This window comes from Erpetoichthys calabaricus, chromosome 3 (assembly GCF_900747795.2).
Source record: "Erpetoichthys calabaricus chromosome 3, fErpCal1.3, whole genome shotgun sequence".
Classification (NCBI taxonomy): Eukaryota; Metazoa; Chordata; class Cladistia; order Polypteriformes; family Polypteridae; genus Erpetoichthys; species Erpetoichthys calabaricus.
This window is the reverse complement of record NC_041396.2, coordinates 251,185,490-251,198,993: the sequence shown is the minus strand read 5'-3', so window position 1 is coordinate 251,198,993 and position 13,504 is coordinate 251,185,490. Positions and strand designations below refer to the sequence as shown.

The 13,504-nt window shown below is 39.5% G+C and overlaps 3 protein-coding genes across 3 annotated transcripts in view; 1 reads left to right on the top strand and 2 right to left on the bottom strand.

The window, feature by feature from the left end:
* Positions 1 to 13,504, bottom strand: part of LOC127527217 (transmembrane protein 272-like) — a 242,432-nt gene that overhangs the window by 26,152 nt on the left and 202,776 nt on the right. The gene's annotated exons all lie outside the window — the stretch shown is intronic.
* The window catches only part of itga7 (integrin, alpha 7), a 181,281-nt gene that overhangs the window by 103,495 nt on the left and 64,282 nt on the right, over positions 1 to 13,504 (top strand). The gene's annotated exons all lie outside the window — the stretch shown is intronic.
* Positions 5,209 to 13,504, bottom strand: part of LOC127527215 (butyrophilin subfamily 1 member A1-like) — a 51,302-nt gene continuing 43,006 nt past the window's right edge. The window contains exons 6-7 of the mRNA XM_051925226.1: positions 8,276 to 8,341; positions 5,209 to 7,849 (exon numbers count right to left, since the gene is read on the bottom strand). Coding sequence (XP_051781186.1) covers positions 7,842 to 7,849; positions 8,276 to 8,341 — 74 coding nt within the window. The 3' untranslated portion in view covers positions 5,209 to 7,841. The remainder of the gene's footprint in view (positions 7,850 to 8,275; positions 8,342 to 13,504) is intronic.

Below are 13,504 nucleotides of genomic sequence, written 5' to 3'. Positions count from 1 at the left end.
CCTGCTGTTGGCTGGGATTGGCTCCAGCAGACCCCCGTGACCCTATGTTCGGATTCAGCGGGTTGGAAAATGGATGGATGGATGAAGTTCGTGCCCAAGTTTATATAGTCCACACATACTGGTAACAGCGTTTGACGTAACCGGCGTCGCGTGGGGTTGGTCAGCCCCAGGCTCCGCACAACCCTAAAGGCTGCCTCTGTCAGTACCTACACTTATCGAGTTTATCCTAAATAGTGCTTTATAGCCCTATTTTAAATAAAAGCATTTCTTAAAATATGAGAATAAGGGGTGGATTCACTCTTACACGATCAAGCAATATTATATTGGTTTTCAGGATATTGGTTAGAAGTCATCTCTTATCATTATGTGACACAAGGGTTTGTATCACAGAAAGTGAATAGGCAGATCCAGGCCAAAACTTATGCCAAAAAATTAGCTTTTTGATTCACCTATGAAACCAGACAGTGAAATACTTTGTTTAATCCTCTCAGGTCACGTCCTGTTATTCATGTCAAGAGTGAGCTCTTCATTAACCCTAGCAACATTGATTTGCAGCAGAGGAATTGTGCAGGCCAAGTGTGGTGAGGGGCGGCACGGTGGCGCAGTGGGTAGCGCTGCTGCCTCGCAGTTAGGAGACCTGGGGACCTGGGTTCGCTTCCCTGGTCCTCCCTGCAGGGGAGTTTGCATGTTCTCCCCGTGTCTGCGTGGGTTTCCTCCGGGCGCTCCGGTTTCCTCCCACAGTCCAAAGACATGCAGGTTAGGTGGATTGGCGATTCTAAATTGGCCCTAGTGTGTGCTTGGTGTGTGGGTGTGTTTGTGTGTGTCCTGCGGTGGGTTGGCACCCTGCCCGGGATTGGTTCCTGCCTTGTGCCCTGTGTTGGCTGGGATTGGCTCCAGCAGACCCCCGTGACCCTGTGTTCGGATTCAGCAGGTTGGAAAATGGATGAAGTGTGGTGAGTACTTGTCTCTTAGATTGATTTTTATTTTCTGTGGTTAAGTCATCAGTATACCAGCCAGGATAGTTAGTGGGTTGAGACTATTTAAAGCCCACAGCTGCCTAAGTAAAATACATATGTACTATTTGGACACAATATGAAGTAAAAAAGGAAAGGCTTTCAGATTATAATTTAGAAAATAACAAAACCAACACATTAGGATGCATACAGGCAGAACAGGACTCTGCTGAAAGAAGTAAATATTGAAACTAGAATGCTTAACAGGTGAATTTTCTTAGAGAAGGCTGTGGAGATGACAAGATCTGACAGAGTAACTTGCGCCTGGCTTTCAGATTTGGGAGGAGAGCTCCAGGGAGTGACAATTTCATTCCCCTTGATATGTGAGTACCCTTTTAGCATGCTGCTGCACATTGTATAGTTGAATGATCAGATCTGTTATTCAGAAAGCTCTCTTTCCACAGAGAAGAGGAAGATGGTATTCCTGTTTTTGCCCGCAATGACCAGAAGGATGTGGCTCTTGAAGTGACCATCACTAATCATCCCTTAAATCCTAGAAAACCCATAGCTGATGAAGATGATGCCCATGCTGCTCAGCTTGTTTGTGCATTTACCAGACTCTCTGTCCTACAGTGGCTTTCGAGGACCACAGGTATTAAAAGATCCCACATGTACTAACATTCATTCTGGTATGATGCTGTTCACGTACAGTCTATACAGCCATAGGCACACAGGTCACATATTAGTAAAGGGTATTCAAAAATCAGACAAGGAACTTCATAGTTTGATCACCAAACATTATGTTAGTGTGTAACTTCAAGGGCACATACCTTAATGGAGAATGAAGGGTTAATTACAAAGTAAATTATTTTGCATGTTTTACTTTACTGACAGGTTCAATCATTTTCTTAAATATATACATGAACATAGTCTTCAGACTTTTCACTTATCAAACATTTAAGAACTGTGTTACTTTTGCTTGAACTATCAATTAAAGGAAGCTTGCTATGTATGAGCACATGTATGTGGTTACACTGAATTTACAGTACTGTATGTGATAGTAGTAGTACTGTTGCACGTAGAGAGTACAATGAAATTCTTATTTGCGTGTCCAACCAACATGCAACACATTAACACTTTCTTGTGCCATGGTATTCAAGAATATATCAAAATACACAACTCCATTTTATTTAATAAGAAACACAAATCATTGTAACCCTGTGATGTGATGTGTAATTGTAAATGTAAATACAAGTATAGAAAGCCTATACACTACTATGTATAAGATGCATATTTTGGTGTGCACACCAGTAATGATGTAAAAACAAAACGAAAAAATGTTTAAATATAAATCACAATGTTTCTGTTGGTGAGAATAATACTTTATACTTTGGCAAGGTAAGAAGGACTACATTGTGAATCTGCCTCAGCTATCAAGATCTACTGTCATTGTAGGTGATGCTAATATGCAAGTGGTTCTCATTATACATACTATATAAGAAATTCAGAGCACAGGTAGATGCTGTTGTTCTTGCTGCAGGACGTAAGGACATGGCCTACTCCAACGGACTTAGAGAATTAAACCTGTTTAGTTTCAAGCAGAGGAGACTGCACAGTGACCTAATCCAGGTCTTCAAAATCGTCAAAGGCTCTGATGAAGTGGATCCAACAGAATTCTTTCAGCTTATGGGGTAATCACATAGTTGAGGGAACAAATGGAAATTAAGTGGAAGTGCATTGAGGACTCAAACAAGGAGCCCTTCTTTATAAAAAAGAAGTATCTGGATGAGATATTGGGACAGATTAACTATTAGCTAAACAATCACAACAGACTGAATGTTATGTTCTCCTCTCAGTTGTCAAATTTCTTGTGTTCATTCATTCCAGGAGCAAGATAAAAATTAATTTGGACAATCATGAAATGAAGGTTATTTAAACACAAAATTCATTCTCCAGTTCTTATATGAAACAGACAATGTCATATTACAATCTATTGTTTCTGATTTCTAGGGACAATACCTTCACTAACAAGGGAATGCTTTGTATTAAACACAACTCTTGAAAGGTAGGTTCCCTTCGGACAGCTGAGCAAGTGTATGAGATCTAAGGAGTTTGTGGGAAGTAAAATAGTGGTGTGCCTCTGGATTTTTTTGGTTACAGAAAGTGTGCCACCACAGAAAAAAAGGATGGGAAACAGTGCTGTAGAGAGGTAAGTTATATAATACTGCAAAAAAATAAAAGTACAAAGTGTCCCATTTCCACTTCAGGTCAGTCAGGTCAGGTCAGGTTGGGGAGCATGTACAGGTACAGTGTTGATGCACCCACCACATGACGAAACAGCTCAGGATCCTGGTTGGCAACCCCCCAGGCAGACACGCGGTCCAGTCCCACCCTTCAGAAATTACCCTCTATCTGCCAGAGCCAGATGTTACGTGGGAGTCCCATTGGCCAGCTCCAGCCACTCGGGTCCTCAACAATGAGGATCCTGCAAGCCATATCACCCTTGGGGAATCGTGCCACGTGGCTGTAGTGCCATAACTGACGCTCCCTCACAATTCAGATAATGTGCATTATTCGGGACTCCATGAACAACCGCTCATTCGACACAAAGTCAGACCAGCGGTACCCAAAGATTCTCTGAAGAGACAAAGTACCAAAGGAGTCCAGTCTTTATCTCAGGTGACTAGATAGCAAGACAGGAAACACTAGGACTCTAAAGACTTGGACCTTTGTCCTTTTGCATAGATATCGAGAGCGTCATACACCCCTTTCCAGTGACCTCATGACCCCCCATGCTCTCCCAATCTCTCAAGCCTCTGGACCCCAAAACCTTGCCCAACACCCGATCCATGCAAGCATTGAACAGAGTAGGAGTAAGAACACACCCCTGACGAACCCCAGAATCAACTGGGAAAAATGCAAAGGTCCTGCCTCCACTCTGCACAGCACTCACAGCACCAGTGTACAGGTTGGCCACGATATCCAGTAACCTTGAGGAGATTCCGCGAAGTCTCAGGATTCATTGTAAATAAATGTAAATTATGGCATAATCAAGGCTACTTTTTCTCATGTTAAATACTGTAATTAAATAGCATATTAATTACTTCAGAACTACAATTATGCGTGGTCTTCAGATTTTGTGAGGCGATTCCGCTGTGAAGCTTGCAGTACGAAAATGAATAGGTCAAAATGATGTGAATTAAGCGGACTCGAAGTGAGAAGTATTCAATCAGTCGAAGTGGCTGCAGTGTCAAAGGACAAAGAATTGTGGGAAATCGAGGTACAAAATCCCGCCTTTTTGCCAGCGCTATTTGCATGTTGAGGACTTCAAAATGAAAATGCAAAGTGGAAAATGAAAATTCAATGAGCAGCAGGTGGCGTCAGTGCTTATTTGCATTTTAGTTTTTATTTTTTGCAGACTAATTACTGTTCAGGCTTGAAATGAAATTGCAAATGATGCTATGTCATTTTATTTGTATTTGTTACTGCATTATTGCATGTAGACTTTGAAGATGAAATTGCAAATGGTGTTATTTCATTTTATTTTTAACTTCTGCTGCATTCCTGCACATAGACTTTTAAAATGAAATTACAAATTGTGTTAATTCATTTTATTTTTAATTTTTGTAGCTTCTTACTAGTAAACTTTGAAAATAATATTGCAAAAGAAAGATTGAATTTTCATTTTATAATTTTTATTTTTATTTCCTTTCATGGAGAAAATACCTCCCATAGAAAAAGGTGTTCTTAATAAAATAGCAACAAAATCTTCCTGCACATCACCACAGTCACTACTGTGTCAAAATAGAGATATAAGCATGTGCTCTCAGTGTACATCACTTCTTCCCTTTTTTGTTTTACGTTAGCTGTTGCTGGAAAGATATATAAGATTTTCTTTGAAGACTGGGTATTAGTTAGAATTTTTAAAAAATAAGCTAAATTATTGCAATTTGAAATATGATTGGCAAATCCACGTTACCTAATATCATCGTTCCTAATCCACTTCAGGGAAAGATGCCTTTAGAAGAGCTTCTTTGGAGTATATAGAATCCTCCAGGATGTTGACCGTTTAAGAGGCAGAGTTTTAAAGAAAAAAACAGCAAATAAAAAGAAAAGATTAAAATGGGTAAAAGAACACAGGCATTAGATGACTGAATGGAAAAAAAGTGTATTATAGTCAGCATCCAGGAGCCATCTTATCTGTATTGCAGACAACATTGGTATTACAAAAGTTTCTCTAATAACCGATTAAAGGAAACCAAAGCAAAGTAAGTTTATTTATATAGCACATTTCTTAACATTAGGCAATTCAAAGTGCTTTACATGATTAGGACAAAATACAATTAAGAAATAAAATACAACCAAATGATGGTTAGAAAGACAGAAAACTGACAGAAAGTTAAAACTGTTACACACATGCACATAGGAGACAGCTGAAGGTCGCACAAAGGGATAATTCCATGCCAGACCAGGGGGTGGCAGAGTACACCAACCATGGGAAATCTCGCCTGGATCAGATGACGTCACTTATGGTTCCGGCCCTGATAACGTCATTTCTGGTTCCTGCCTCAATGACATAACTTACATTGCCTGTCTTTAAAAACACCTTGTTTTCCTGTCAGTTTGTTCTTGTTTGGACTGAAATCTGTCAACTTTTGAACCACAACCTTCACTTTTGGCAACCTATTTCAGGTATACAGGCTTCTGCCCCCAAACCTTTTCCTGTGTCCTTTTGAGTTCTTTTATGTAAAATGAAGAGAATAAAATGGTTCAATAATAGTAAAGCACAGTACATAATCAGTCAAATACACAGAAAAATAAGAATGTTTTTAAATTTGATTCGAAAGTTTCTACTGTTGGGGCATCACTAACATGTTTTGGCCGATTATTCCATTTTTGCATTGCATAACGGCTAAAAGCCATTTCACCCTGTTTTGATCTTACTCTGAGTATAACCAGCTGCTCGGCCCTAAGGATCTAAGAGGTCTATTAGGTCTATAAACGGTTAGCACCTCTGTGGTGTATTTTGGGCCTAAGTTGTTTAGTAACTTGTATTTTAAAACCAGTATCTTAAAATCAATCCTATAGTTGACTGGAAGCCAATGTAATGATCTTAGTACTGGAGTAATGTATTCTCGTTTTCTTAATTTTGGCAAACATTTTGAAAGCAGCATTCTGAACAAATTGCAATATTTGAATAATCTTTTTAAGCAGGCCTGACAACAGATCACCTTTAATGTGAAATTAAGCCACTGAAGAAGATATACTCTGTCACTTTTAAAATTGAACCAACACCTCTGGAATTGCTTAATACTGTTGCGACTAGTACGGGATGTAATAAGCCCCAAACCCTAGACTCATCATCACCCATGCAAGTCCCAGGTTCAAATAAATTTTTCTCTCTTTACATAATACCTTAACAAAGGCTTCTTTTTAATCCTCAGTATGATCCTTTTCTTCTCCCAACTCTTACTCACTTGGAGGAGGTAAAGAAGTTCCTTTTCAACCTGAACCCAGGAGTACATCTGGTGCAATAAGATTACCACCTAGGAGCACTTCCAGGTCAGGCATGGCTTCTCTAGGATAGGTGAGTGTCTGGCAACATCCAAGTGCCCCATCAGGGCTGCCCATTATGACCACAGCTCGCACACTTCCCTTGTAATTACATAAATGGGTAGTCCACGAAAGGGATGAATTCACCCAGAGTACTGTTAGAATACATGGTCCCAGGAGGCAGTTTCTCTCTGCCTTTCCACTACTTGCCTCCTAACTGGGAAAGGGAACATAAATCAAGTCAGCCAGGATGTTGGAACGCCCATCCATCTTGTCTTCCATCACACCATGCATGAAATGAAGCTTCAGTTAATGTACCCAGATGTGTGCATTGCACTTCACATTTGTTGCACATTACACTGTGGCCAGAGCAGAACATTGTTTTAGTAGAATGAAATTCTTTAAAATTGTCTTGCACTTCATGATGTACCAAGACTGAATGGTCTTGTGATTATGGCCCTTGAAATGGAAGCTTGACTGTCAAGTGAATTCTGCAAAAATGATTAATTAATGAGGTAAATAATGAAGTCATTACTGCAAGAGCAGCTGAAAGAGCTAGGAGGTGAATTCTGTAGAAATGAGTGCAATAAGGTAGGACTTGCAATCTACCGTGTTTGTTTTGCATGATGTGAAAAAGACATTTTGTTTTATTCAGAGTTGCACACTGAGAATCTTTTGCATTTTTTTTTAAATGTTTAAAAAAAAAAATGTGCCAGTAATGTTCTGCATTTGGGTTCAAATGTTATATACAGTAATATGCATTTGTAATGTTCTGTTATGATAAATAGCCACTTCTTTGTGGGGCTGAGGCTGAGGAGGTGCTTATTAGGACAGTTATGTTCTGGGCCCTGATGTGCATAAGAATACTCTTGTTTAAAACTATGGCAAAATACAAATATTTCATAATTTTTGTCTTAAAAATGTAAAAATCATACTGCTGTACTTTTTAGAATGCAGAATAGGAGAAGGTTAAAAAGAGACAAGCTACTTTAATTAGATCAGTTAGAAGTGAGATGACCCACTGACTAAAAACATAAACCATAACATAACATAAAAAAACATAAGCCTGCAGACAAATGGGGTCCCCACTGGGGAACTGAAAGAGTGTAAATAAAAGACCAAGTCAGGACCTCAGTTCCACTTAACAAGGAGTTATGAACTATTCTGCACATTTACAGGTGAATTCAGCCGGGGAGGACCCACCAGATCTGCAGCACAGATGTAGGAGTGGGCACCAGAGAGGCACTGCTTTAGGAGGAGGCTTCAGTTTAACCACAGAAGTGAAGGCCCAATGCAGAACAGCCCCGTGAGTTGAGGTGGACTCAACCAGCGGTGTCATTCCACTACAGAAAGGAACACATTAGCTGCAGATTAACTGGAGGAGGATTAAGAACAGCAGAATAACAAAGGAAAAACTCAAACAGAAAGATCATATAACTAGAGAAGCTCAAAATAGACCTACTAGATGAACACTAGTTAAATTATCAGTATAAATAGAGGAAGGCATAGCAGAGAGAGCCTAAATAAAGAAACACTTGTTTAGAACTGCAATGACACCACTGTAGGGTGCATTAGAACTGTAATGTAGAGGACACCACAGAGGCAAGATAAGTTTAGTAGCAGTAGAAATAGTTTTGTCACATTTAGAGTACAGATAAATTCTTAATCGTTCAACATGTTGCCACTATCTGTGCCGTGATTAAGAACAATCAACTTTGCTAGAATGCATAACTTTGCTTTAATTAATAGAAAAACACAAATGTGCTTACCCAATGTGCTCCTTACTCCTGCTGAGTTCCACTTGTTCAGTTGTGTTCCTAATTCTGGCCAAAACCCTGAGGAAACACCAGTATAGTTAGCACTGTCTCATCTCATAATCTTTGCTACATGAATTTATAGACTCTGAGTGTGTTTCATGCTATATTAATTAAATGTGAAGACATTATAACCTCTGAGAACTACTGAATTAGCCAGAGCTGCAGTGTGCCTTGGAGCATTCCAGCAAAAGTAGAGGATTAACTAGTAAAGGACTTGGCCTGACATGCAACATAACTTCTTCTAAAAATCTTTTTGCTGCTCTTTCCAATCTGATGTTAATGCTTTCAGTCATTTCTAAATGGTATTCTTGCCTTTCAGTGTTTCCAGTTCCCATCAGCTCTTTTTTAGTGGCACAGTAAAAGGAGAGAGTGCCATGATGGCAGTGTAGGAAATAGAAAGTCCTGTGGAGTATGAATTGACAGTGAGAACCTTTGTATTTAGAGAAAAGGATATAAGTGTAAAGCAAGGATGGTTGGAGAGTCAAAGGGATGAAGAGTGCAATTAAACAATTGAACAATAAGATGGAGAGGAGTAAACCAACGCATAGATAGATAGATAGATAGATAGATAGATAGATAGATAGATAGATAGATAGATAGATAGATAGATAGATAGATAGATAGATAGATAGATAGATAGATAGATAGATAGATAGATAGATAGATACTTTATTAATCCCAATGGGAAATTCACATTCTTCAGCAGCAGCATACTGATACAATAAATAATATTAAATTAGGTGGAGGTAATGGGACAGCATGTCATCCTTGAAGTCTCATTGTAATTCCTGGGCTCTTTAATGACCTACCACATGTAGTCGAGTCTTCTGAAGCCTTGAAATTGTTTAAAAAAGAGAACCAAAACTGGCATAACATAGACCAGGTGAGAAAAGTCACAGACCTACATTGTGTAATGCTGCTGATAAAGCTCTTTAAGGTTTCTTCAGGGAGAAATACTTACAACAAAATTTGACTTTCAAAAGAGAGAGTGGTGCCATCAGAGTGCTTCTCTAAAAGTGCAACACAAAAGTAAGTACGTTACTCCTAATATACTGAGATTGCTATTTATCTCCACTGCCCACCTTTGAATTTCCTGGGAAATCAGTTTTAGAAAGAATGTCACATCAATTGTATTAAAGTGTTTTAATTCATTTTCATTTTAATATTAATATCCTAAGCATTACCCAATTCATGTGTGTAGCATGGTGGCAGAATGGTTAGTGCCATTGTCTTACAAATTCAGAGTCACTCCTGGGTGGTACTTTGGTAAAAATTATGCATACGTCAAATATCTGTGGAGGTTTCAATCTCACATCCAAAATGTGAGCTATCAATTGGCTGTGAATCACTGAGAGTAGGTGTGTGTGAGGGCGGCCTAATAAGGGATGCTGGCATAGGCACCAGATCACTCCTACCCTGAGTTAGATATGTAAGGGATGGATGGATGGATGGGTTCATATATCTGTTTTTAACTTTGAAACATTTCTTCAGGCAAGAAGCTAAAGGTCTTTTTATTTATGTCCAGATAACACTCTTTACCTGATTGCTTTGTAGGTCACCATCCCAGGGAAGAATCTTCAAACACTTGGCTCTGCTTTTCTAAACATCATGTGGCCCTATGAAGTGGCCAATAGAAAATGGCTTTTGTACCCCACTAGAATTCAGTTTATTCATGATTGAAACAGCCACTGCACCTCATCCCATAGGATCAACCCACTTGGGCTAACACTGGATTCACAAAGCCTTACAGGACAGAGGGTGAGTGGACTCAGAGTTCTGACTTCAAGCAGCAACCAAAATGTTTTTTTGGGGTGCAGATGAGGCATGTGAATTATGAACATCATGTTATTATGTAAAATGAAAATTAAAACTACGAGGGGTGTTCAGTTATAAACAGGAATTTTCATGCTCTTTTCTTATAAATAGTGCAAGGTAGACCTGACTCCTTGGACAAACACATGCATATACGAACCTGTCGTTAGTAGTGCTAGCTGCTCTTTCTCCCCTTCCTGTCATTTGTAATCAACACGTTGGAGAAGGAGGTACACAGTAGTGTTGTGCACCAAATTATTATTACATTTTTGACAAATGAAGGAGTTATTCCATCTCAGATTTATTTCAAATCAATTTGGGGATAAGTGTCTCTCTCAGTTGAGAGTGTATGGTGGTACAAGTCATTCAGAGAGGGACTATCATCTCTTTGGTCCATTTAAGGAATGTTTAGGAGGGAAGAAATTCAACTCGAAAGAGAACGTTATTGATGCTGTGCGAGAATAGGTCAACATGCAGTCAAAAGACTTCTACTCTCCTGGAATTAAGAAGCTTCCTGAGCACTGGAACAAGTGGATTGCAGTGGCAGGAGACTATATAGAAAAATAGTGTGTAAGTCGTTTCATTGTATTCAGTAAATAAAGTATAGCACATAAATTCCTGTTTATATCTGAACGCCCCTTGTACGATCAGGAAGTCATCTCATATTTCGGTGTTAAAGCTCCACGTTTTTAGAACCTCAAAGATATGGGTCACCCTATAGCTATGAAACATCCTGCTGGGGAACGTCTAGATTCTTGGGGCAGACCTTGTTCGTAGTATATATGTCTGACTATGCCAACATTTTTAATGTTCCAAACAGGATTCTCAGCTCAGACAAGGAAGATCCACTGAAGAGAAAATGAGAAGCACAGGGTACAAGACCATTGGCAGAACAACACCAGCCATGGCTGTTTCTGAAAGGAGAAAGTTTCAATCCTTGGTGAGTAGAGGAATCTTCACAAATAAAAGACGCTCGCCCTGTGTCTGCTTTGTTGTGACTCTGACTCTGAATTGGTAATGTCAGATAGTCCATCATCAATTTTATTACCTGTCTTTTTCTACAACTTCTTCAGGATTGCTCTCTTGGTTCACAGCCTGTTGTATGCCGCTGCAATGTCTCCTACACAACATTGATGGGTCAGCCAAGCTGAAAATCCAAGGCCAGCTATGGAACAGCACCTTCTTAGAGGTAATCACATCTCATCAGAAACTTTTACCTCACAGTCTTTATTCTACCCTGCATCTGGTATAAAAATGACCAAAGCAGCATGCCCAGTACATGGATCCTTTCTTTGGTGCTGTGATGGATTCTCCAAAATCTCAACACAGAAATCCTACATTAACATTCTATTAAATCAGCAAAAAATTACATTAAAGTCCATGACAATAATGATTTTCAATGCTTTCTTTTTATTTTTTGGACTTTCCCACTCTGTCAGATGAGGAACTGCTAGTTGAAACCAACAACACTATCAGATCCCGCATCAACCACCTTTATTTGCGGAATGCTAATGCAAGAGTAAAACATACATGTATAGTATGTTTTTATCCATTTACCGAATCCATTTGTTCTAAATTATGAGCCATGGAAAGTCACAGCCAGAGTCTGTCCCAGACTTGAATGTAGCAGCTGGCCTTCAGAGTTAGCTTCCATGTAATGTAATATGCTTGTCTGGAGAAAAACCTGTGGAGACTGAGGAACATGTGCAGACTCAACAAATACAGTGATAGCATTCCACCCAGTTTTCTATGAGACCTATAAGGTTGCAGTGGTAACCACTGTGCTGACTGCCATCTACACTAAATATAACTAATAGTTCCTCCTTATTTCATACTTGATAACAGCTCCCCTTTTCCTGACCTACTCAATTAAGAAAACTCACTTTTCCTAAACCTTTCCTTAAGACATTACTGGGTATAAGTGGGTAACTATGAGTAAGTGCACCCAGTGAAGAACTGGCATCCTTATCAGAGAAGGTTCCTGTCTTGTCCATAATATTGTTGGGTAGGTTTCAGTTCCCCACATCCATGACATTGGATTAGGTGGGTTGGCTAGATATTTTTTTCTTTTTTTTTATAGTCTCCAGCTCACATATCGACTCTGTATCTTTTGTTCCTGTTCTCTAGATATGCATTAATCATCCTGCTTCTGGTCTTTCTTCACACAGATATTCAAATCACGGACAGATCATATCGGGCAGTATCAGCATCATGCTCTGTAGGTCATCCAGCTTGTAGTTCTCTACGATGATTCCATCATAACAATGTTCCTTTTTTTTCTTTCTTTGACGTAGGTTGCTGTGATGGTACATCCTGAGAATCCCATCTCAGACTATGAAGGCATTCCATGGTGGATCATACTGATAGCCATCCTTGCTGGCATCCTGGTTCTTGCCCTGCTGGTTTGCTTGCTGTGGAAGGTAAAACTCAGTTAGTGCTACTGCACTGTAGTTCAGAATGGAGCTTTAATAAATTTCCTCTTTATTGACCCATCTTTGTTTTCCTTCATATCATTTCTACTCCCCACCGTTCTTTAGTGTGATTTCTTTAAAGGAACAGAAAGGAAGCCTCAATATGAAACAGAGTATTGTCGTGCCCATCTACAGGTGCAGCCCTCTGAGGCTGAAAGGCTGGCCTATGACCATTAGAGGGCACTGTGGTAATTCGCTATGCTGGCCTTTGTTGTGACAGCTTGATGTGTTCTTTGTTTTGAAATGAAGGGCAGGGGTCTTTATACAGTATATAATTATATTAAAAATAGGAGTTTGCATGTTCTCCCCATGTCTGTGGGGTTTCCTCCCACAGTCCAAAGACATGCAGGTTAGGTGCTTTGACGTTACTAAATTGTGTGTGTGTGTGTGTGTGTATTCACCCGCTATGGACTGGTGCCCTAGGCTTATTGGGATGGGCTCCGGCAGACCCCCGCGACCCTGTTCAGGAGTAAACAGGTTTGAAAATGACTGACTGACATAAAGGGATAAGGAAGGAAAGGCATATTGTTTGACCCATTTATTTATTTATACTGGCATTTCATGCTGTTATTATTTATTTAGTGTCACATTTCATAATACTTTATTCATCTGTGTTTTTAGCCATGCATCAATCCAGTTTCTAAACCCACTTTATCCTGAGCAGAGGCAGAGTGACAGGGAAGCTGGAGCCCATCCCAGAAAGCATAAACCTCCTTTCTTTTCTTTTGTCTGTGCCAATTAGATATCACATACAGTAAATCTCATTCATCAGGATTACAGTGTGCCAACTTTGGCTGTCAGTATGCCCCATGTAACCATGTTGAGCCAAGAAAAACACAAGTGAAAATGTAAAAAGACATCCATTTTGTTACAAAGTTACTAAAATTAGGGTGGTCCA